Here is a 21,413-nt window from a genome sequence, read left to right as displayed (position 1 = left end):
CCTTGCAGCCCAGCCCTGAGGGCTGATGCTCTCATCTCTGGGGCTTTGATTCTGCCTCACACATGCTGAACCTGGGGAAAAAGTGCTTCTGCAGTGAGATCATGACACGCCAGTCCTCCCTCTGAATGTTCCTGTTTGTTTCATCAGCTCGGTTGGCTCCCACACATGGAAAGTTTTTCATTTCCCACCAGCTCTGTGGCTGAACACTTCAGGCGAGAGCCTTTGAGTCTTCAGGCCATGGGCGTGTGTTTGAGCTCAGATAAGATCTGCAGAGGTGGCATTTCCTTCACCTGGCCTGGATGGGAAGGGTGGAAGGGTAGTGTTGAAATGTCTTACAACAGCCTTAAGCTGCCAGGGACAGAAATGGCAGAGTCAGGAGGGTTGGACAAGATGTCCAAGACCATCGAGTCCAACCTGTGACTGATCCTCACCTTGTCAGCCAGACCAGAGCACTGAGTGCCACATCCAGTCATTCCTTGGACACCTCTGGGGATGGGGACTCCACCACTCCACCCTTCCAATGCCTGACCACCCTTTCTGGGAAGAAATTCTTCCTGAAAGTGCTGCTTCCTACAGACAGATTGCTGCTGTAAAACAGATATTACCCCCCCTTTCCTTTTCACTGTTGGGTTTGGGCTTTTGTACCTTCCTTGTGGGATGGGCCCCCTGCCTGGCTGTGGGGTGGCTGCTGGGATGGAGCAGGAGCTGAGCTCCCCTCCGGAGGAGCTGCCAGTGTCTGCACAGCTCGGCTTTGGGACAGGACACTGCTGTCAGTGCCCGTGTGAAAATAAACAATCAAAGGGAACTCTGACTGCAGAGCAGTGTTCTGGCAAGTTTTGTGATTATTTAACTTTAGAAAAATAAATCCTGCCACCCGGGTTTCCCACTGGTCCATGTGCAGTGACCTACTCTGTTCACGGCTGATGGATCTGCTCCTCTGAGCCCAGGTGCTCTGTGAGGGCTTACAGACCCTGAAAAACAGCTTCTGCTGTTTATGTGTTCTTTCTGCCATTGTCACATATTTCATAAGCTTTTCTGAGCTTTTTTTCCTCAGTATGTGACTGAGAGGGTTGAGCTTTTCAAGGCTCTGACACTGAATATTCACCCTGCAGCCGTGTTTCTGAGCACACAGGGGCTCTCACCGGCTCCTTGTCCCTGGTCTCTGCTCTCTGTGTGTATTTGCTTAACAAAGAGTTGCATTTTTAAAAATAAAGCCTATACAGAGGCTTTAATGGAGAGGGGATAGAGAGCTCCTGAGACCAAGTGATGTTTTCTTGTAGCCTTAATTATATTTACACTGTGCTGGTGCAGATAGTGCAGATAGATACTGTCTTTATTTGCACACTCCCTTACAGTGGATCTTTTGTTCTGTCCTTTTATTGTCGTTTTGTTTCATGTGGAAAGTGAGTGAGGCCAAACCTCTGGGGTGGAAGGTAGCAGAGGTGCAGAGTGTGTGGTTACAGCAGCGCTGCCTGTTAGCGATGCTTAAATGAGCACAACACACCTGTCAGGCAGCCTGTCCTTGTGAAATATTGATCTGCAATATCAGTGTTAGGAGGCCTGGAAAGCACTTAGTGCAGGAAATTGTTCCTGAGCTGTATGAGTGATAGAGGGCCTGTTGAGCCCAGCATCCTGCCTTCCCCCTCAGGAGTGCAGCACGGAGCTGAGCGAGGAATTCAGCACCGGTATGGGTCAACCCTTCCAGTGCTGGTCAGTGCTTCCCTGTCCTGGTATTAGTGATTGTTGGGTCATTCATGGGTGTGCTGGTGCTGGGGGTTGATGCTGGCCTGAGGGCACGGAGCTGGACCCTGGGCTGAGCCCGTGCCTCGGGGCTGTGCTGGTACTCACGGGTCAGGCAAGGCCCAGGGGCCACCCCAAATCAGAAATTAGGCCAAGTGCCCGTGCTCCGTGTGCCCCCTCGCAGCCCTGGCATCCCTGCTGTGCCCATGACTGCTTCAGCAAGGCACTGTGTCCTTCCCTGCCTGCCAGCTGGGATGTCTCTGCTCCCTGGTTTGCCATGGAGCTGCTACAGCACCTCGGGGTTGGGTTTGCTTTGGGTTGGGTTTTTTAAAGGAAACCTGGCAGGTGTGTCCCGAAGGTGACAGTGGGGCAGTGCTCCCTGGGAGGCCCCACGTGCCGCCCCAGCAGGGCCTCCAGCCATCCCCCAGATCCCAGGTTTGCTGCTGTGGTTCCTGCAGGGAAGGGTGTTTATTTGCTTAGGAAGCTTTTACTGTGCCTCAGCACACACTTGCAAGGTAAAACAAACCTGATGTGTCAGCCTTTGTTTGCCCATGACACTTTCCCTTTCCTATACTTGCTTGAATTTGTTCTTTGTTAAGGACTTTTAACTCTCCCTTTGCCTTCCAATATCAAATATATCAAGTTTTTGGTATCTTTTTTTGCCACTGAAGTCTGAATTTCTTATAGACAGACCCTCATTGTAGGAATTTTTGAACCATAAACTCGTTAAAGTTTTCTTATTTCTCTGTTGCTGAACCCTTTGTTATTTATATCTTTTTCTTCCCTCATTTGCCTAAGCAGTAAACAACTTTATTAATCAAGCTTGCCTTCAGTTTGCCATGGTTTGGTGAGTTTCTTTATCTAGCCTCTAATTATTTTAAATTTGTCTTTTCTCTTGCTACATATTCCTCTCTGAATGATGTATTAGAATCTTGGGTTTGTGTTTTTCTAGATAACAGCCAGCCCTTTTACTCCTCACCAGTGATCGGGGCAGACCATGTTTCCAGGGTAGTGGGCACTTTGCAGGGTGGAAGATCGTCATCAGGGAAACCTGATCTCCCTTTCAGCTTTCCTCCCCACTCCTGAGGCTTCTGCAAAGTGCCTTTATGGTCTGAACACAGTATGGCTTGAGAGCCACCAGAAAGGTGCTAATTCCATCAGCAGCAGAATGTTCTCCAGGGTGCTGCTGTGGTGGGACAGCCCATGGTCTGCCCCACACAGACACTGCCACCTCCTGCACTGGCTTTGAGTGAGTGCTGATGGTTCCAAATTAGCTGCATCCTTAAACTCTGACTGCTGTGTTTCAGCTCTCCTTGCCTCCCCTGGTGATTTCTGCACCCCAGGCTGAGCAGTTGGGGTGTTCTCTGTGCTGAGAAAGGCAGAGGAGGAGCTGGAGGTGTGGGTTAACTGGGTCATCAGCTCGAGTAGGAGCTGGAGGAGCCTCTGCAGGATCCTGCTGTGTTTGTGGAGGGTTTGCTGCAGTGGGGCACCCAGGCAGGACAGTCTCCTCCTCCCCTGGTGGGTCCAGTGCCCAGGGGAGCGTGTCCCATGCCTGCCCTGCCCTCCCATCCCAGTGCTGCGGCCGCTCCACTCCCTCCGCCCCACTCACACGCTTCGCTTTTTTTGTCCAGAAGTGACTAAACTTCCTGTTATTCCACTCTGTCAGTTTTTCCCCAATCCTGCTGTCCTGTTGAGCAATATTTACTTGCCAGCAGCTTCCTCTGCCTCTCTCCTGCTCCGTCATGTTCCCACTTACAACTCACCAGCCACACTTTGGTATTCCTGGCCCTTAGGGATGTTTGCATTCACTTAGTTGGACTTGTGTCCACCAAAGCCAGGTGGACAAAGAGTAGTGAACCCTGGAAGAGTGTTAACTGAATACTTTGGGAATGCTCTGTGGCCCACGCTGGGTCTGTGGAGGGAGAGCTGCCCTTTGGTTCTCGGTGTGAGCAGTGGTGTGGGTGCAGCCAGGGCAGCATGGCAGCGTTGCCCTCAGCTGCCCTGAGCTGACAGGTGCTGCTTGTACACGTGGAGGAGTGGTTTCTGCCTCACTGGAACTGCAGGCACGCTTTGATTTAGCAGTGCTTTCCTCCAGATGATTAGAAATCAAAGGAGCTCTGTTCAGGAGCCTGGAGGCGCTGGCCGATGCCATGGGGAGGTGTAGGATGGCTCTGCTCAGGTGCTGGGCATAGCTGGCAGGGTGGGCAGTGGCTGAGGGTGTTTCTTGTACATGCTCCGAGTCCAAGAGCCTCTCCCAACCCCACACTGAGCCCTCTGCACCGAGATGGGACAGCTGGGCAGGACAGGGACGTCCCCGACCCGGCACCTTGCAGGGCTCGTGCACCCAGCCCTCACCACGTGCCTTGCTGGGACCAGTGACAGCAAATGGCCACGGTTACCAGTGTAAAAATAACACCTCAGGAGGAATAAACAAGTTATTTTTGTGTATTAGGGGTGGCCATGCAGAGCTGACTCAGGGCCTTGCTTTGCACTGCCACCGAGGGCTTGCTCAGACATCCCGAGCATTTAGGACAGCTCAAGGTGCTTCCCCTGCTTTTGGGAAGGTGGGATGGGACCAGTGGGGCGTGGGAGGTGTCAGTACCCCCGGAGGGACAGTGCTGCTGTGTCCCAGAGGAGTGGGCTGCCCAGGGCCAGGTCTCGGGGTCCCACAGCAACACAGGCGGGTCCTGCCAGAGCCGCTGCTGGCTCAGGTGCTGCTTGTGCCCAGGAACCATTGATTACATGGCATTTAATGAACTGTGTGGGCAACATTCTCTGGAAGTGAATAGGGACAGAACTGGTAGGATATGAGTAGTAACCAGCAGAGATTGGGTGTGAAAACTGACACAGAAGGGAAAACAGGTTCTCATGTGTGGAATTAAAGCACTCGTCACCCCTGGGCTACAGCAGGGCTGGCTCTGCCAGGGAGAGCAGCTCTCTTTTGTTTTACTTTTTCATGGCAGTGTACCACTGTAACAAGTCTTAATTTTAATTGTTTTAATTTGCATGTGCTGAATTCTGTCAGTGACTGAATTCCAGGGCACCACTCCTGTCAGGCTCCGTGTGTGATGCTGATAAGCACTGGCTGTGTCCAAAGCTCTCCTCATTTCTGGGGGCTTGCTCCCTATTCACTTGTAGAGGCTTTCTCCTGCAAGGCTTTAGGTGTGCCATAAGTGCTTGTACCAGAGCCTGTTTTAGATTCAGTGTTATGTCTGGTTTGCTTGCCCAGATTCCTCATCTGCACTGGCCATGCTCTCTCCATGGCCAGGAAGAGCCCTCTGCAGCACTGTGGGCTTCTCTTTTATCCCCTGCCCTTTTTTGGGGAATGGCACTGATTTTGATGGTTCTCCAAAGCTTTGCTCACCTCTCTGATGAGCATGTCTTTCCACCACCAGACAGAGCTGGCCTCCAGGTCTCTTAAAAATGTGACATTGCATGTCCCTCCTGTCTCAGGACTTGCTTGCTGACAAATTTCGTATGTACTCTCTCTACTCCACCAGATCCTCTGCTCTTGAAACACCTTTGCTTCAACACCCAGTAGCCAGCAAGATGAGCAAGAAGAGCAACCCTGTGGCAGATGCATAACTTATTTACCTTTCTTTATCAGGTGTCCCTGAGAGTTGTGTGCATACAGTGAGCCCATTCCCCGTTTCCTTTTGCAGTGCATTTACCATTCCTTTACATAAAACTTACTCTTACATAATTTCTAGTAATCAGTCTAACTTGAGGACAGAGATTTCCCCCTTTGGTAGGATGTGAAGTTCAGGTGGTATGTTTGCATGTGTCTGCACGTGCAGAAAGAAAGGCCAGAGCTAATGATTCTACTTACGTGACAATTGTGAGGCAGTTGAGAGGAAAAGGAGAAGAGCTGTGTTTGTTCTGTCTTGCACGTTTAAGGAAAGATGCAAGGCTAGCTTTCTGCCAGCCTGGGCTTTATCTTTAGTGATTGTTCTTTGATTTTCACTTCAAACCAGACGGAATTAGCTTTAATAGAAAAAATTCAAAAGCACAGGAATATTTAATTGCCAGCCAATAGAAATAAGAGTAAATGTGTGGGACTCGGGGGTGCCCTGGGGTGGGATGTGGTGGTGCCTGGCAGGGACACGTGGCAGTGCCCTGCAGTGGGTGGCAGCAGCTTCAGGGGCTGTTGCTGATCTGGGGGTGCCTTTGGGCGTGAGGCCCGTGTTGACCTTACTCATAGGTGTGTGTGGCCAGGGTCATTAATTGCTCTGAGCTCCTGGCTAAGTCCTGCAGAATCTGGTTGCTGTGGATCCCTTGTTTGGTTGCCGTGGCTCCCGTGTTCAGTGCTGTGATGTGAGGCTGTGGGCAGGGCTGTAGCTGTGTGCTCACAGCCCGGGAGGGGTGACACGTGTGTGGATCTGGGTTTCCTGCTGACCCTGGGGCAGCTGGCATTGCCCTGGGCTGGTGCATGGTGCTCACTAATTACTGCTTCATTAGTGCAGGAGCGCTCACAGCAGTGATAAAGTCATCACACAGTGACACTGCTCTGCTCCCCTGGGTGTGCAGGCCAGCTGCTCCCTCGGGATTCCTGCTCCCCTTAGGAACAGTCCCATTAAACCCACTTTGTCCCGGGTGCACACACGGTTCTGTCTGTACCTGCCACCTTCCTGTGGGCTCTGGCAGCCCCTGCCCACCTCTCTGGGGGCTGCCCTGACTGCACAGGGGCTGGGCACTGGTTTTGAAGGTGTGTTTGTAGGAAATCACTGTCCTGTCAGAAGCAGAAGCCATTGGCTTCACTGAGTTCCCTCTTGTGGAAAATAGGTGGAATTTTTTCTTGAAATTTGTTAAAGATTTCCTCCCCAGCCACTGCTGTGGGTTACAGTGGCAGTGCCAGGGCTGTGTGATAATTAGGTAGAAAGGTTTGGATGTGATCAAAGCAGCATGTTTCCATCTAGGGCAGTTTATGGTGATGTAAAATGTCTCCTGCACCTGTGGGGTCAGGGACCAGGAGCTGTTTGCATTCCTGAAAATCAGGTCACTTCTCCTTGCTCCTTTCAGGGATTCCCGGGAGGGCTGTGCCCTGCAGGCTGTGGGTTTTCCACCAAGCCAGAGGCACCAGGTTTGTTTAGTCAGATGCCAGCCAGCTCTTCCAGAACCACACGGAGCAGCAGGACATGTGGCTCAGCAGAGATTTCAGTGTGGCATTGCTGAAAGAGAGTCAAGATCTGTTCTCACGCTGCTAATTCAAACTTGTGATCCTTTGTGAATTCTCGGGTTAAGTTTTTAGTGCTGAGAAAGCAGCTATTCACTTTTCCAGGAAAAAACAGCCATTGCTTCCCAGAGTGCCTCTAACCCCTTTTGTACCTGTGCACAGGTGGGTCAGAGCCCCACTCTTGGTGTTCACCTGGGGAAGATTCACTGTTTGCTTCCCACATTCCAGGGAAAGTGGCATGTCAGAGCAGAGATGAATTTGAAATCATTTCTCCAGGCTTTGGTATGGATTCCCATAACAGTTCCCATTTGAGTGACTGACCTTGGCTTCAGGGAAATGTTTTATTTATCTGTAAGAAGTATGATCCTGGCAAATTTCTTCTTTAGGAAGAAATTTCTTCTTCAGGCAGAAATTGTTCCCTGTGAGGGTGGGGAGGCCCTGGCACAGGTTGCCCAGAGAAGCTGTGGCTGCCCCATTTCTGGAAATGTCCATGGCAGGGGTAGAACTGAATGATCTTTAAGGTCCCTTCCGACTCAAACCAGTCTGTAATTCTGTGATTCTGTGAAATTTCCTGTTCTGTCCTTTCCCCCTCAGAGCGCTTTCTTTCACCTGTGCTCAGTTGTAAACTGAAATCCTATTTTGAAATAAAGTTTAGTAAACTTTCCATATTTCAGTCAGAATTTATCATTTAACTTCACTTGAATAAGATAATATTTTGACAATTATTTTGCCCACTAATGATGTTAGGTAACTTTTAGTCAGATTTAGGAATAGTTTCAGTCAATAAAATATGTGCCTGACAAACGTATTCTAATTGTATTTAAGACAGCATATCAGGATGCTGTATTTGCTAAAAGCAAGGAGAAAATACTACAAAAAGAATAGCAAGAAAATAGAGAAAGGTGTAATTGTTAAGTGAACCCCGTCAATAAAACCCCCAAACGTGGATGTGTTGGTTTTTCAGGATACGATTCCAGCAGTGATTTCCAGTCTGGGCTGTGGGGCTGCAGTTCTCAGTAATGCTTTTAGAGCAGCCTCTCTGCCATAAAACTCCAGATATAAATACTGACAGGCACTGACCTTCAGCCTGCTGGAGGAGGCTGTGGGTGTGCAGTTGGGCACAGGGAGCAGTTTCTGGCCGTGACGCTGAGTTTTGTGTTATTCAGCACTGCCCTCAGCCAGAGCCGCGCTGGCAGCGCCCGGTGCTGACGTCTCACATTGCAGTCCCTGTCCTCACTTCACCTGGGGCCTCTGCAGCCAAGGTGTTCACTGCGAGGGACGTGGGTCAGGCACCTGCCCGGATTCAAACGTGCCAGTTGTCAGACCCAGCCCTGGCAGGAGGTTTCAGGAGCAATGGAACACTGCAAAAATGCACTAATGAAAGTCAGGGGTGTTGTGGGGGGAACAGTGCATCGCCTCAGATGTCGCTTCTCTTTCCTGCTCTCCCTCCTGGTCCTTGTTCTGGAGCTTTCCTCAAGTGCTTGTGCACGTCTGGAAGGGGTCACTCTGTCCCTGGTTCACCCAGCTGCAGGCAGGGGATGCCAGGTGCCCTGTGTGAGAGGGCAGGCGGGGGATGCTGTGGCCAGGGGCATCACTGGGAGCTAAAGGCAGCGTTTGGGGGTGCCCAGGCTGGGGGTCCCTGCAGTGGGTGCCCCCAGTGGGCTCCGTCCTGGGCTCTGTGCAGAAGGGTCGGCACAGTGATGGTACCTTGTCCATCTCATGCTGCTTGTTTGCTTTGCCTGTCCTGTATGTTCCAGGGAAAATGTATTGTGAAGGTGCTGGATAGTGCTCTTTGTTGTGCCTGTGCTGTGTGGGGAAGAGCTTTATAACTGGAGCAGCAGAGTGGCCTCACGCCTGCCGGGCTGTCCCACCCCGTGTCCCACCCGTGGCCAGATCCCACCCGCTGCCTCGGGCCTCAGCTACCCCCTGTTTGAGGAGGCAGCAGCAGGGGATAGCAGTTTTTCCCTTGAAATGGCAAAAGGAAGGTTTTATTTTTAAACTACAGCAATTCAGTTTAGGTATAGCCCCACTAATGGTGCACTAATGTGCATCCCTGCTGGGGTGAGACACCAGTGACCCAGCACAGGTCACCTGCCATCACCTCCCCGACCAGGCAGGAGAGACTGAACATGCCAGTGTGCTGCAAAACCAAATGAAAACAGTTACATCTGGGGTATTTTGCCTGTGCAGATATCTACCTCAGAACCTAGGTTAAATAACTAAGAAGACTCTGCCTGAGCCAGTGGGGCAGTGAAGTGTGCCCTGGGTGGCAGTGATGGGCACGGTGGGAACGGCCCTGCAGCCAGCCAGGGCAGCTCCCAAAACAATTTTAAACTACATCAACTGCATAGAAAGTACATGATAACACACACGGTGCCCTCCTTTATATGGGATTCCCTTTTTAAATATGCCATAAATAGCACTAACCTGTTCCAGCAGCTCTACTGAACAAGGGCTTTTTGTTTGCTCCCCCAGTTTGGATGCAGCATTTGACAACGTGCCCGTTTTCTCTCATACCACCAAATACACTAAAACAAATTATAAGCCTGAAAATATTATTAAATATTTACTATGCTTCAGCTCACCCATTAAACAGTTGCAGTGGGACCTGATGGACCTTCAGCTCACTGCTCATTCCAGTCATTCCCTTGGAACTGCTGAGAGCCTGAGAGGGGTGGCGGGAGCAGAGGGGCTGGTTTCAGCTGGAGTCACTGCAGGGATTGCAACTGTGAGCAGCAGTGTGGATGGTGTGCATCCGGGAGGCAGAGGGGCTGGTTTCGGATGGAGTCCCGGGCAAGGATTGCAGCTGTGAGCAGCAGTGTGGATCCGGGAGGCAGAGGGGCTGGTTTCAGCTGGAGTCCTGGGCAGGGATTGCAGCTGTGAGCAGCAGTGTGGATCCGTGTGATCCCAGTCCCTGCTCAGCTCCGGCTGCTCTGCTCCACACTGCACCGGGAGACAGGACAAATTCCGTGTGTTCTACTTCATCTGGGCATAAAGTCATTCCTTCTTCTCTTAAAATGAGAGTTACTACACGCTTGAGTAAGGATCACACGGATTACCAGGGATTGCTCTAAAAGGATTTGGTGGCACTGGAGCTCAGGGAGCAGCTGAAGTTGGTGAAGCCAGTGTGACCCACGTGCTGCCCCTCAGGGGTACATACCCCCTTTGGGAGGGGTCTGCTTTTCCTGTACCGGCCTAGAAAAACATAATTCCCTTGTCCTGGCTGAAGGCAGGTGGGGATGTTACCTGGGAGGAAGTCTGGTGTTGGTCTAGTGCAGTCTGCTGAGTTTGTGTGTCCTGGGAGTGTCAGTATAACTGCTGATGGATTGATACATACCATGTGTGTATACAGACATGTGGATATACAAATATTTGTAATAATACCAAGATCGGTCCCAAATTGTATTAAATATTTTATTATAACTTTTAAATTTTTATAAATATGAATAAAAGTGTATATAAATTGAAATGGACATAAACAAATATTTGTATTTCCATAAGCTCCTGATGCATTTGCCAGTGGCTGTTAGGAAATGAGGATTCAGGTGGTTTGGGGGGGTCCCAGCAGCCACCTTACCCTGGGTCACAGAGTGACCTGTGCAGGACAGGTGCTGGTGACACTGCTGTGGGTGCAAAGCAAAGTGTCACAGTGTGAATGTCCCCCTCTGCATCCCCATTCCCATCCCTGTCCCCATCCACATCACTGGCCCCCTGGTGCTGTGGATCATTCTGTGCTTCCTCGGAGGAGGAGGGACCCACATACTGCAGGAGCAGTGGGAAGGGTTTTGCTGCTGTGCTGGTGTCTTTCCTTCTGGTTTGGGGCTGGCTCTGTTTGCTTTTTTCTTTTTTTCTAAATCCTGTTGGATTTCATGGCAATAGGACAGCTCCCATAGGAGTGCCATTAGCTGTGCGAGCCAAATGATCAATTAGAGGGGTTGAGGCTTTTCTGTACAATAATCACAGGCAGAGATGTCATTAAGTGGTCACTTCGGTGTGTTTTGATATGGAAAGATTCACTTAGGAAAGCGAACACTGTGTGCTGCTGTCGGTGTTCCTGTGCACAGCTCAGCCCTGGAGGGGGCTGAGGGGCCTTCACAGGGGAGGGGCCCTCACCTCCTTCCCCTGGAGGGTGTTTGCCACCAGCAGGCCTTCTCCTTGCACCTGGCAGTTTTTTGGGAGCATCCAGGCCCTGCTGGGCTGTGAGCTGGGGGTGCCACAGGGCCCGGCAGGCACAGGTGGGCAGTCTGAGAGCGGGTTCTCAGCCAGCACAGCTCACAGCACTGGGTTTGCCCATGAACCAGGAGCTGGTTATGTGTGGGAGAGGCACCCACAGTGCCACAGCACCAGGGTGGTGGCAGAGCTGGGCTGCAGTGACCCCTCCACCAGTGGATGTTGGGCTGGGTCTCCAAACAGGCTGTGCCTTGACGTAGTGTGGGGCCTCAGCAATTGCTGCCCTGCCTCTGGACCACTGTCTGCCTTAGGGACTGCAGTCTGTGTGCTTCAAGGCAGTAAAACAGGTCCTGTAACTCTTTGTTGTTTAATACTAAGAAAGTTTCTCTGGATATGTGCTTGGCAAACCAGCCACGACACAAAGTGCCTGCAAACAGTTTATTTTTAAAAAGGAAGCCGTAGCTTACGGGGAGTTAAATGCTTTCCTGTAAAACACATGGGCATCAGGATAAATAGTTTTACCATTTACAGGCAATACTGGATGGTAACAGCCATCCCAGCCATCCTCCTGCTCGGGGTCTAACGCGCCGAGTTGGGAGGAATTCGTGCTCCCTGACAGAGGGAGGTGTTTGTGTGTTTGTTTTGGATCAGAGGTATTTCATGTGTTGCAGCCTTGGCTGGTGGTTCTCTGGCTGTGGCTCAGGCTGTGTGAGCTGGCTACAGGCAGAGCCCGTGGCTGAGGGAACACCAGCAGAGCGGCCCCGGCTCCGGCAGTGACCAGTCAGGACACCTTAAAGTGTTTGAAGTGACTGTAAATTACATCAGTCGTTAATAACTGTTAAACAGTGGGGATTTGGCTCTGTTGCAGGCAGAGGAAGCTCCTGGTGCCATCGTGGGCATCCCTCTTTGCTCTCCTGCATCTCCAAGCCCTGTTGCTAAGCAACAGTTTTTAATTGGAGAATTAATTTGGCTCTGGGACATCCTGAGCGGCAATTTAAGAAATTTAACAAATTTAAATGGAAAGGTTGTTGCATCAGCGTGGTCAAGATGATCAGAACCCACTGGTGTCCCCACCCCTCCGAGCTCCATTCACCTCCTGGAGCTGTGCCAGCAGGGAGTGTGGCTCTGCCCGCAGTGATGGGGTGGGCACTGGGACCTGGGGGAGAGCCAAGGGTTTATTCCAGGGGCCTCAGGGAGAGCCAGGGGTTATATTCCAGTGATGTCTCTGCATACAGTGAGCAGCACATTCCTGCTCTCAGCTCTCGGCCCCTGGACTTCTATGGAGATGCTCCCATGGCGTGGTGTTGGTGGATTGATGGAAAGCAAGAAGCTTTCCCGTTGTCCTTTGAGCAGCGGTTGGTGTGGAGCCGCGCGCAGAGCGGTGCAGGCAGAGCTGGGGATCTCGGGCTGTGCTACCGCAGTGCTATAAAAATAGCATAAATAAACAGACCCAGCGGGCTGGCGCAGCTCGTGTGAGACCTTCCCAGAGCAGCTGCATCTCTGACAGCTGCCCAGGCGGGTGTGCGACCCTCGGGGGCGCGAGGGACGGGCGGGGATACCTGACCAGCAGCACAGGGGACACCTGACCCAGCAGCACAGGGGACACCTGACCCAGCAGCACAGGGGACACCTGACCAGCAGCACAGGGGATACCTGACCCAGCAGCACAGGGGGTACCTGACCAGCAGCACAGGAGCTCCGTGTGGAGCTGGGCAGGTTGCCCCGGCTGGCCTGGGGTCAGTGCCAGCCCGGGGACAGGCAGTGAGTGTCACACACGGGCCTGCTGGGTGAGAGTGTTTGTGCTGGGTTTGTGCTGCTGCAGGAGGGTGACCTCAGGCAGTGACGGTGGTCGCTGAGCTCTGTGTGTGCTCCAGTGTTTGTCAGTGACAGCAGGAACTGGGATGCTCTGTCCGTACAAAATCCTCCTGTATCTCTGCTTTGACTGAACCTGATCTGATGTTTGGTGATTCTCCCCAAACCTCCAGCCTCTCACACAGAGGATGGCCCCCATGGGAGCTGTGGGCTGCATCTCAGCAGTGTGGGTGTGTGATCCCTGGCACACTGTGAGCAGGATGGGGCACTCAGCACTGCCCAGCACCACCCAGCACCGCCCAGCACCGCCCAGCATCGCCCAGCACCGCCCAGCACCACCCAGCACTGCCCAGCACCGCTCCCCTGCCACGCTGATGGGGTCGGGACCACTCCTGTCCCCACGGCCGTGTGCACCCCATCACAGCCCAGAACCCATTGGGGTGTCAGGGGCAATGCTGACACCAGTGACACAGCACCTTACTGCCAGCAGTGTCCCTGGGCAGTAACCCTGCTGTGGGGAACCCAGCCTGAGGCTCAGCAGGGGCTAGAGGCAGATGCAGCTCTCTGTGGGAGAGGAGGGATCGGGTTGGGTGTCACACTGGGTGACAGCCTGCGGGGTCCTCTCTGCCTTCTGCACCCCAAGAGGACTCTGGCTCAGGGTTTCTGAGGACAGGCCATCCTGGCTCTGGCAGTGCCCCTGCACGGGGCAGCTGGGGCTCCCTCCGGTCCCTGCCCCGACACCCCAGGTCCTGATGGGTCATGCCTGGAGGATTAATGACCTTGCAAGAGCAGTTTGATAATTAGACCTGATTTGTTGCATCACCAGGCTGTACTTTCCAGGAAAGTTTTAGGCTGGAGCAAAGTGCACCAGGGTGGTGAGTTTGCTGCTCTTCTGCTGCGTGGTAGATCTTTCTGAGGAAGTGTTGGGAAATAATTGTTTTGAATTTGAATTGGCTCAAAGTTTAGGTGGTTACCGAAAGCCATGGATGTTTGCAAGCTCTTAAAACAGCTTTGAAGTCAGGGACCTGCCTTTAAGCCCTCGGAGCAGATCCCTGCCCTGTGCCAGGGGAGTGTTTATGAGGTGGGGTTCACATGTACCCCACTGCAGCAGAGGCAGAGCCAGCGGCACCGTGACTGCTGCAGCGGGAGAAGGAGCGAAGGAGCTCACTGTCTCAGAAGGGACTCCCAGGAAAGCTTTTCCTCTATTAAATATGCCATCAGGGTGTTTTCTGGAAGGAGATTACTATCAGAGAGCAAGAATTGCTGTTGTATCTCTAACATTTTGTGTGGGATGTGAAAAACGGGGTGTGCTGTGCTTTGCAGAAGACGGGTGTTGTGGAGATGAACCTGGTGGTGACTGCACAGAAATGGGCTCGCTGTGCTCTTGCCTGACACAGTCAGGTGTAACCTCACGATCCAACAAGCTTGTCAGGATCCAAGTCTTGTAGAAATACCCTGTGTTTTCAGAATGCAGAATTTTGGGGAGTGGTTTTCCCGAGGTGGGACTGACGGGTTTCTCTTCTGTCTTGAGTTTGGCATGTTTTCCACAGTTCTGAAAGTATTCCCATGAAATGCCTATGCTTTGTGGGGAATAGAACCACACTACATAGCTGGGGGATGCTTCTGGTCTGTGGGAAGGTGCCTGGGGTCACGTACATGTTCCTGCTCCCCTGAAGGCAGGGGGAAAAGTCCTCCCCAACTGAGTCCTGATCACCAGACTGTGCTGAGCCCTGAGCCCTGTGACGAGGTGTCACAGAAGGCTAAACATGCCAAGGTCAGGCACATCCCAGTCCCACAGCCCAGTGGATGGCTCTTCATTTTTAGCAATGAGAGTGAATTGTACAGAGGAGGAAATAAAGTCGTGTATTAAACACCAAGAAAAAATGGAAGGGCATAATGAGGTGAGGATATTTACTGCTGCAAGGAGAGCAAAGGAAACGTGCACTTGCCCCGTGTTTCAGCAGGAGTTCCAAGTGCAGCAGCTGCTGCAAACCTGGTGCTGTGTGGCTGTTGGAGGGGCTGGCACTGGGCTGGGCCGGGCACTGCCTGACCCTGCTCATCCCAGATCATCCCAGAGCCAGGGAAAGCATCATGTGAGAGAGCCGGGAACGCCGGGCTGGCCCTCTGCCCCTCACTCTGCTTGTCTTGAGGGACCAGAGACCTGCGGGGCCTCTGCTCAGGAGCGTGCTGGGCAGCCTCAGGAGCATTTGTAGTAAGTTTTAGTCCAGCAGGACTGTGGTAAAACCCCCCGGTGTTCTGGTGCAGCCCATGGGGACACTGCAGCATAAACTGCCCCCTCTGCATACACTCACGGGTTGTGTTCTGTTTGTGATGACTGAAAGAGGGTTCAGAAAGGGTTCAGAGAGATGAAAATCTGCCTTGAACTCTGTTGACTGCAGTTACTGGGATCCAGTAACAAGGTAATTAGGAGCTGCTTGCCCGCAGGGTGGAGGGGATGAATGCTGCCCCTGTTATGGGCAGAGCTGTGACAGGGGTTTGCAGCCTGGGGTTTCCAGCTCCTGGGCACTCTGTGGACCATTTGTAAAGGCCCATGGAATAAAAGTAAAACAAGAAACCCTGTTCCCAAACACACAAGTCTGCATTTCTTTTGGGGAGTTTGCTAAGATATGCAAATTTTAGAAGACTGAAGGTTAAAGGTGCCCCGGGCACCAAAGCCACATGCAAACAAGGAGGATGTAAATGTTTTGATAGTAGCTGGTGATAACAAAGCATGAGCAGTTTACCTGGGGATGTGGTGTATTCTTAAACTCAGAGTAAATTGTTTTCCTTGAGAACCAGCTCCTAAGTGGATAGAAATGATGGCCTCGCTGGGGAAGCAGCTCCTTGTTTCCCGGGAGCCAGAGGACATTGCATTAGATCTGGGGAATGGTTTTTTATGGCTTTTAAAGCATTTGAGTGTATGAAGTACATTAAGTGGTCGGGATGTACAACATGTACTGCCAGGCTTTGGATCCCATCCAGAGAGCTGTGGGGCAGCCTAAACCCCAGCACTGAAATGAGGACATTGAGTTTAATCTGCATTTCAGAATCAGGTTTGTTAACTGCTCCTCTCTGATTCCAGCAACACATGTTGTAGTTCCATGTTACTCATTTAGCAGTAATTAGCTCTGATTTTTACACCGTGCTCACGTAAGGTCTCATTTCCGAGGCAGCTGTTAAATGTGTCAGTCTGCCTCGTGTTACTGAGGAGCAGCAACACCCAACACGGGTTAGTGTTGAGAGGAGAATTGACTTAAATGAAGCTGTTCCAAAGTGCAGGCCTTTACCCCCCAGTTCACACAGAGCTGACGTGCTTTGGGGGGCCTGGGGGTGCTGAAATGAGTTGGTTTAGCTGTTAAAGGAGAGAACTGGGGGTGCCCCAGAGCACCCCTGGAGCTGAGAGCTGCCTTCTCTGAGTGAAGGCTGCTGGGTGACAGCTGGGAGATGTCCCAGGCATTGTTGGGCTGTCCAGCCCAGGCTGTGCTGGCCCTTGGGCAGGTCTGGCCACTGCCCCAGGGTATCAGGTGCCAGCTTTGGTCCCTGTAGACAGGGACAGGACCTCCCTCTGGGGCTGGGGGTGTCTAGGGAGCACCCAGGGGTGGAGCAGCCACCAGCAGATGAGCATTTCCAGGCGTGTACAGGGGTATTTACACACGTATAAAACCCTGCTTTAATAGCACAGGGACTGAAACTCTCACTGCGTGAGCACTGATCCCTGTGGCCACCACTTCTGCTGAGGCACTGTCGCTGTTTGTTACTGGAGTATCCAAATCCTTGTTTGCTTTAGGAAGCTCCTTTCCCCTGGAACAATATTTCCTCAGGCAGCACATGTTTTTTTCCCTGTCTTATCTGCAGTACAGTTGTTGGCTCTTTGGCATTCTCTGGCCCCTGTCTTGGTTGCTTTCCAACACTTGGGGATGTCGTTAGGAAGATTTTCTTGCAAGTGGCTTCAGTGATACTCTCCAAGCGTCACCTCTGCTGAGGACAGCACACAGCCCCCTCAAACACCCACAGGAGCCCCATCCTGGGCTCTGTCTGGGAACTGCAAAGGGTCCCCATCCGAGGGCTTGGGGAGCCCCCCAGCTCTTGCCACAAACAGGAGCGATGTCCCCTCCCCTGCTGCCCCACAGGGGGTTTCTGGGTGTCACTGCACAGGATCAGGGCATGTGGACCTTCCAGTCCAGCACCCACGCACTCATTGTCTCTACGATCTCTCCAAGTGCTCTCCATAATTGTGGTGTGTTGCCTGAAGACAGACACAAAACTTGGCATATTTTTCTTTTCTCGGGTCTGTCTTCCTGTGCAGGGATCACTCAGATGTCAGCTGAGTAACTATGAAAATGAGTTTTAAGGAGGTTGCAGTGCCAGAGGAGAGACGAATTGGGAGAGGGGCAGCAGCAAACCTGTTATCCCAGCCTTTGGGGCAGACAAAAATCATCCTACAAATTAGATTTCTGGCAGATCGTTTAACAAGGATAAATTTTAACTTTCTGAGCAAAATTGCAGCATAAGGTCAAACTGTATTGAATCAATTTTTTCCCTGATAAAAACGATTTCTTACTCAAATTAAGTCTGTCTTTTGCCTTGTCATTGTTCTTGTTTGGATTTATTTCAAAGATGAATGAGTAAAGGAAAAAAAATGTAATTTAAGGAATCTGGTTGTTTGTTGGTTTTTTTTTCAGGAAAGAATTCAATTGTTCTTTTTAATTGTGGGGGTTTTTTTTAATTTTTATTGTTGCCATCCCTTTAGTAAAAGTATGTGCTTGGTGTTGAAAACTTTAAAGAACAATTAGTTTGTAAAGCTTCTGAATTAATGAACTTGCCTTTTTTGAAGGCTCCTGTCACGTGGCATCACAACTCCCGTGCTGGGAGAGAAGGGGAGGTGCAGAGGGGTCTGGGTGTGCATCGTGCACAGGGCTGTTGTTGTTTGTTTCTGGATATCAGTGGTTGTCACACTGCTGAACATCCTTTCACATCCTGGTTAAACTGGTGCATGAAATTTGTTGTTTACAACATCTGAATTTCGTGAAAAATTTAGAAGCGAGGCAGTTCTGGTTTTCCTGTTTGGTTCACGCAATCACAACAAATATGCATCCTATGGGGGAGGTTTCCCTCAAAGATCTGCATCCCAGGTCTGGTGAAGTGCAGAGTGGTGCTGGTTTCTCTCGTGGAGCAGGAGTGTGTCCCCACAGAGGAGGGACATGCTCTGCTTTCAGAACAACTCCTATTTGCTCCCCTTCAGGAACTTTAAAAAGAAACAGCGTGTTTCAGAGTTGTGCTGCAGAAATCCGTGGCTGAGGAAAGCAGAGGAAGCAGCAGCTAAAGGCACTGTGAAGTGGCTCTGGGCAGTGTGTGACAGCCCTTTCCCCTCAGCCTGGGGGGTGTTTGCTTTAGCCCACGGCACAAGGAACAAAGGTGCACCCACAGCTTCTAATCCAGCTCTGTCAATTCTCCTCAGGGTCGGTGTTCAAGGGAAAACTGCAAATATCTTCACCCCCCACCACACTTAAAAACGCAGCTGGAGATCAACGGGCGCAATAACCTGATCCAGCAGAAGAACATGGCCATGCTGGCCCAGCAGATGCAGCTCGCCAATGCCATGATGCCAGGAGCCCCCCTGCAGCCCGTGGTACGTGTCTGGGGCTCCCACCAGGGAGGGTGGGCACCCGGGGCTGGGGGCAGGCAGCACAGGCTGGCACACTGTGACGTCCCACAAAGGTCAGGAACGGGTGGAGGAATCCACTGCAGAGAAGTGCTGCTCTGTGTGTCTGTGCTGTGTCACTCCACCTTGCCTGAAGTAATATTGTTGATTCATTTTGGTAATCTTTGGCTAATGTAATTCATTTTTTGCAGCTTATTTCTTAAAGTTTACGACGTGAGTGATCTGCGTAGGATTTTCATTTTCTTTGCAATTTCATGTGCTCTGGGAAACTCTTGGCTTTTGAGGAGATGCCCGCTGGATGTTTTCCCTTCACTCAGGGGAACCTTCCCAGGGAATTGCTTCCTGGAATTAGACTTTGGTTTAGGGGGAGCTGGGCTCTGCTAGACCATGGCTGTGGTACTGGTACCTGAGCAGGGGAAGTGTGCCTGTCCTGCCTGACACCTGTACAGCACATCACAGTGTACTTGGGAGCTTCAGAATACTGTGAAGTGGCTCTGATAACATATGCTGTCACTCTGCAGGGGTTGAAAGGCTGCAGGATATTTATATTGGTATAAAATGAGCTCAATAGAAAATAAATGGGATAGTCTTTTATTTACTGTACAGTGAGTGTATTGGGCTGAAATCAAACATGGATATCTCTTAAGTTACACACTAGCAGACTGGTTCATAGTTCTATTTTTAATGTTCATTATTACCTAGCTGATAACACAGTAATGAAAGGTTCAGTTAATTAATAGTGTTTATAAGAGTGATATTTCATTTCCTGTAAAATCTGCCTGTTTGTTTTTCATTCACATGGATGAAAATCCAGAAGTGTTACAGAAATTATCACCGTTTACACAACTCTCAGTCTGCTTTCTCCAGTAATCCCTTCATGTTTTTGTCCAGTGCTTCCAATGGCCCTTGCTTCCAAACAGTTCAGTCATTTCCTCAGGAATACAAAAACATGCAGCATTCTGTGCTGTCTGCCTTAAATTGATATGAAACAGAGAAAGAGTTGTGTTAACTCTGTAGTTGTTTTTCCCCTCTAAAAATTAGTTTGGAAGAAAAACCTAAATGCCTTGAGTAACTGCTTTATTTAGATAATGAAAGATAAACAGTCCTGGCTGAATTTTGTTTGGCAGTTACACTGTGTGTTGGAGGGCAGGAGGGTTATTTAATCCCTGCTGCAGTCTAGCAGCTCTGTTGTTGGGTTTCACGGCATTATTTGGGCTCTACACCCAATTATCTTCACACCATAGCACAGCCCACAAGGGCACCCGACTCTCTTCTGAAAACATGCAAACAAACTAAAGAAAATTGTGTTTGCATGTGCTGTCTCCCTCTGGTTTAGTGTTTTAGCCTGACTGAAGCACCTCCCTGGTGCAGGGAGTGTCTGAGTATCTGCATGGCCGGCCTGTCAACTTCTGGAAAACGAGTGGATCATGGTTGGCTGCTCTTGTCCCTGTATGAAACCTCTGCAATTCCTGAGCCAGCTCTGGCTGCCACCAGGGTCAGAGAGGCTTTGCCTGTGCCTGGAGCTGAGCGTGGCTGATGCTGTGCTGGGGCTTTCAGGTGCCTTTTCCCCCAGAGTGGGCACTCGTGCCTGCTGTGGTCGTGTTCCCCCGGCAGTCCCAGACTGCCCCTGATCCCACAGTGTTGTTCATTATGGCATTGCTGGAGTGTGGATCCCGCAGGAGTTTGCTCCAGGAGCTGCCCCGTGCTGTGGGCGTTCAGGGAAGCTGGAGCAGGAGGAGCAGCAAGGCTGGCAGGGATGCCCGTCCCCGTGGTCTCGCTCTCTTGTGACGTCTGCACAGGTGTTCCCCATGTCCCACAAACGTGACAAATGCTTCTTTCCCATTAGTGGCAGAGACCTCGTTCTGCTCAAGGGGATGGCCAAAAAGGTACGGTGACAGCAGGGCAAGTGCAAATATTGAGTGTCTGTCCCCTTGTCTCTGCCCACAGCCAATGTTTTCCGTGGCACCGAGCTTAGCCACCAACGCGTCAGCCGCCTTCAACCCCTACCTGGGGCCCGTGTCCCCCGGCCTGGTCCCTGCAGAGATCCTGCCCACGGCCCCCATGCTGGTGACAGGGAACCCCGGGGTGCCCGTCCCTGCCGCCGCCGCCGCCGCTGCCCAGAAGCTGATGAGGACAGACAGGCTGGAGGTAGGAGCCACTTGGTGTAACTTACTCTCACAAGCATATCATGTATTATGTCTCCTAGATATGAAATATTCCTCTTGTGAAAGCAAATAATGCGGGTTTCACTCGGGCTGATAGTGTGGTATCTTGGTGGCGGGTATGAACAAGGAGTGACTGAGTGATTGTACAGTAAGTTCATGCTGCTGTTCTGCTTCTGACAGAAAGAAATGGAAATATTCAGGAATGACCATGGCAGCAGAAAGAGTGCAATGGAACTGGGTTAAGTGTGTGCCCAGGAGGTGTTAATGTGGTAGGGGCAAAGCTTCAGCTGCCTGGGTGCAGGATGACTTTCAGCCTCTCTTGCTTTGGCTTTGGGCAGATGGTGCCCACACTCCCCCGCCGGCCTCCTGTGCCTGCTTATCATCCTGGCTACAACCCTGACGAGTGTCGGTGCTCTCGAGCTGCTGCTCTCCCTTGCTCTGAATCTTTCTTATCTGAAAGGCCTGACAGTGTTTTCGGCACCTTATCGGTGCTGCGGCAGCGTGGGCGGTGAGCCAGCCACTGCTGCCGACTGTGCTGGGGCACAGCCCGTGAGCACAGCCCCTGCACAGCCTGGAGCACAGGGCACAGCCTGTGGGTACAGCCTGGGAGCACAGCCTGTGAGCACAACCCCTGGGCACAGCTGGGAGCACAGATCACAGCCCGTGAGCACAGCCCCTGGGCACAGCCTGG

The 21,413-nt window shown here is 51.5% G+C and overlaps 1 protein-coding gene across 9 annotated transcripts in view; it reads left to right on the top strand.

Annotated features, from left to right (window-relative positions):
- Positions 1-21,413, top strand: part of MBNL1 (muscleblind like splicing regulator 1) — a 55,039-nt gene that overhangs the window by 12,126 nt on the left and 21,500 nt on the right. For 8 of the 9 annotated variants that reach the window (XM_027685426.1, XM_027685428.1, XM_027685430.1 and 5 more), the window contains exons 2-3: positions 18,354-18,524; positions 20,505-20,705. In XM_027685426.1, coding sequence (XP_027541227.1) covers positions 18,354-18,524; positions 20,505-20,705 — 372 coding nt within the window. Of the gene's footprint in view, positions 1-4,424; positions 4,541-18,353; positions 18,525-20,504; positions 20,706-21,413 lie in introns of those variants that run through there. The other variant, XM_027685432.1, reaches the window with a different exon arrangement.

Source organism: Neopelma chrysocephalum, unplaced genomic scaffold, assembly GCF_003984885.1.
Source record: "Neopelma chrysocephalum unplaced genomic scaffold, ASM398488v2 Primary Assembly neopelma1_69, whole genome shotgun sequence".
In the NCBI taxonomy this organism is placed as follows: Eukaryota; Metazoa; Chordata; class Aves; order Passeriformes; family Pipridae; genus Neopelma; species Neopelma chrysocephalum.
This window is presented reverse-complemented; position numbering and strand designations above follow the sequence as displayed.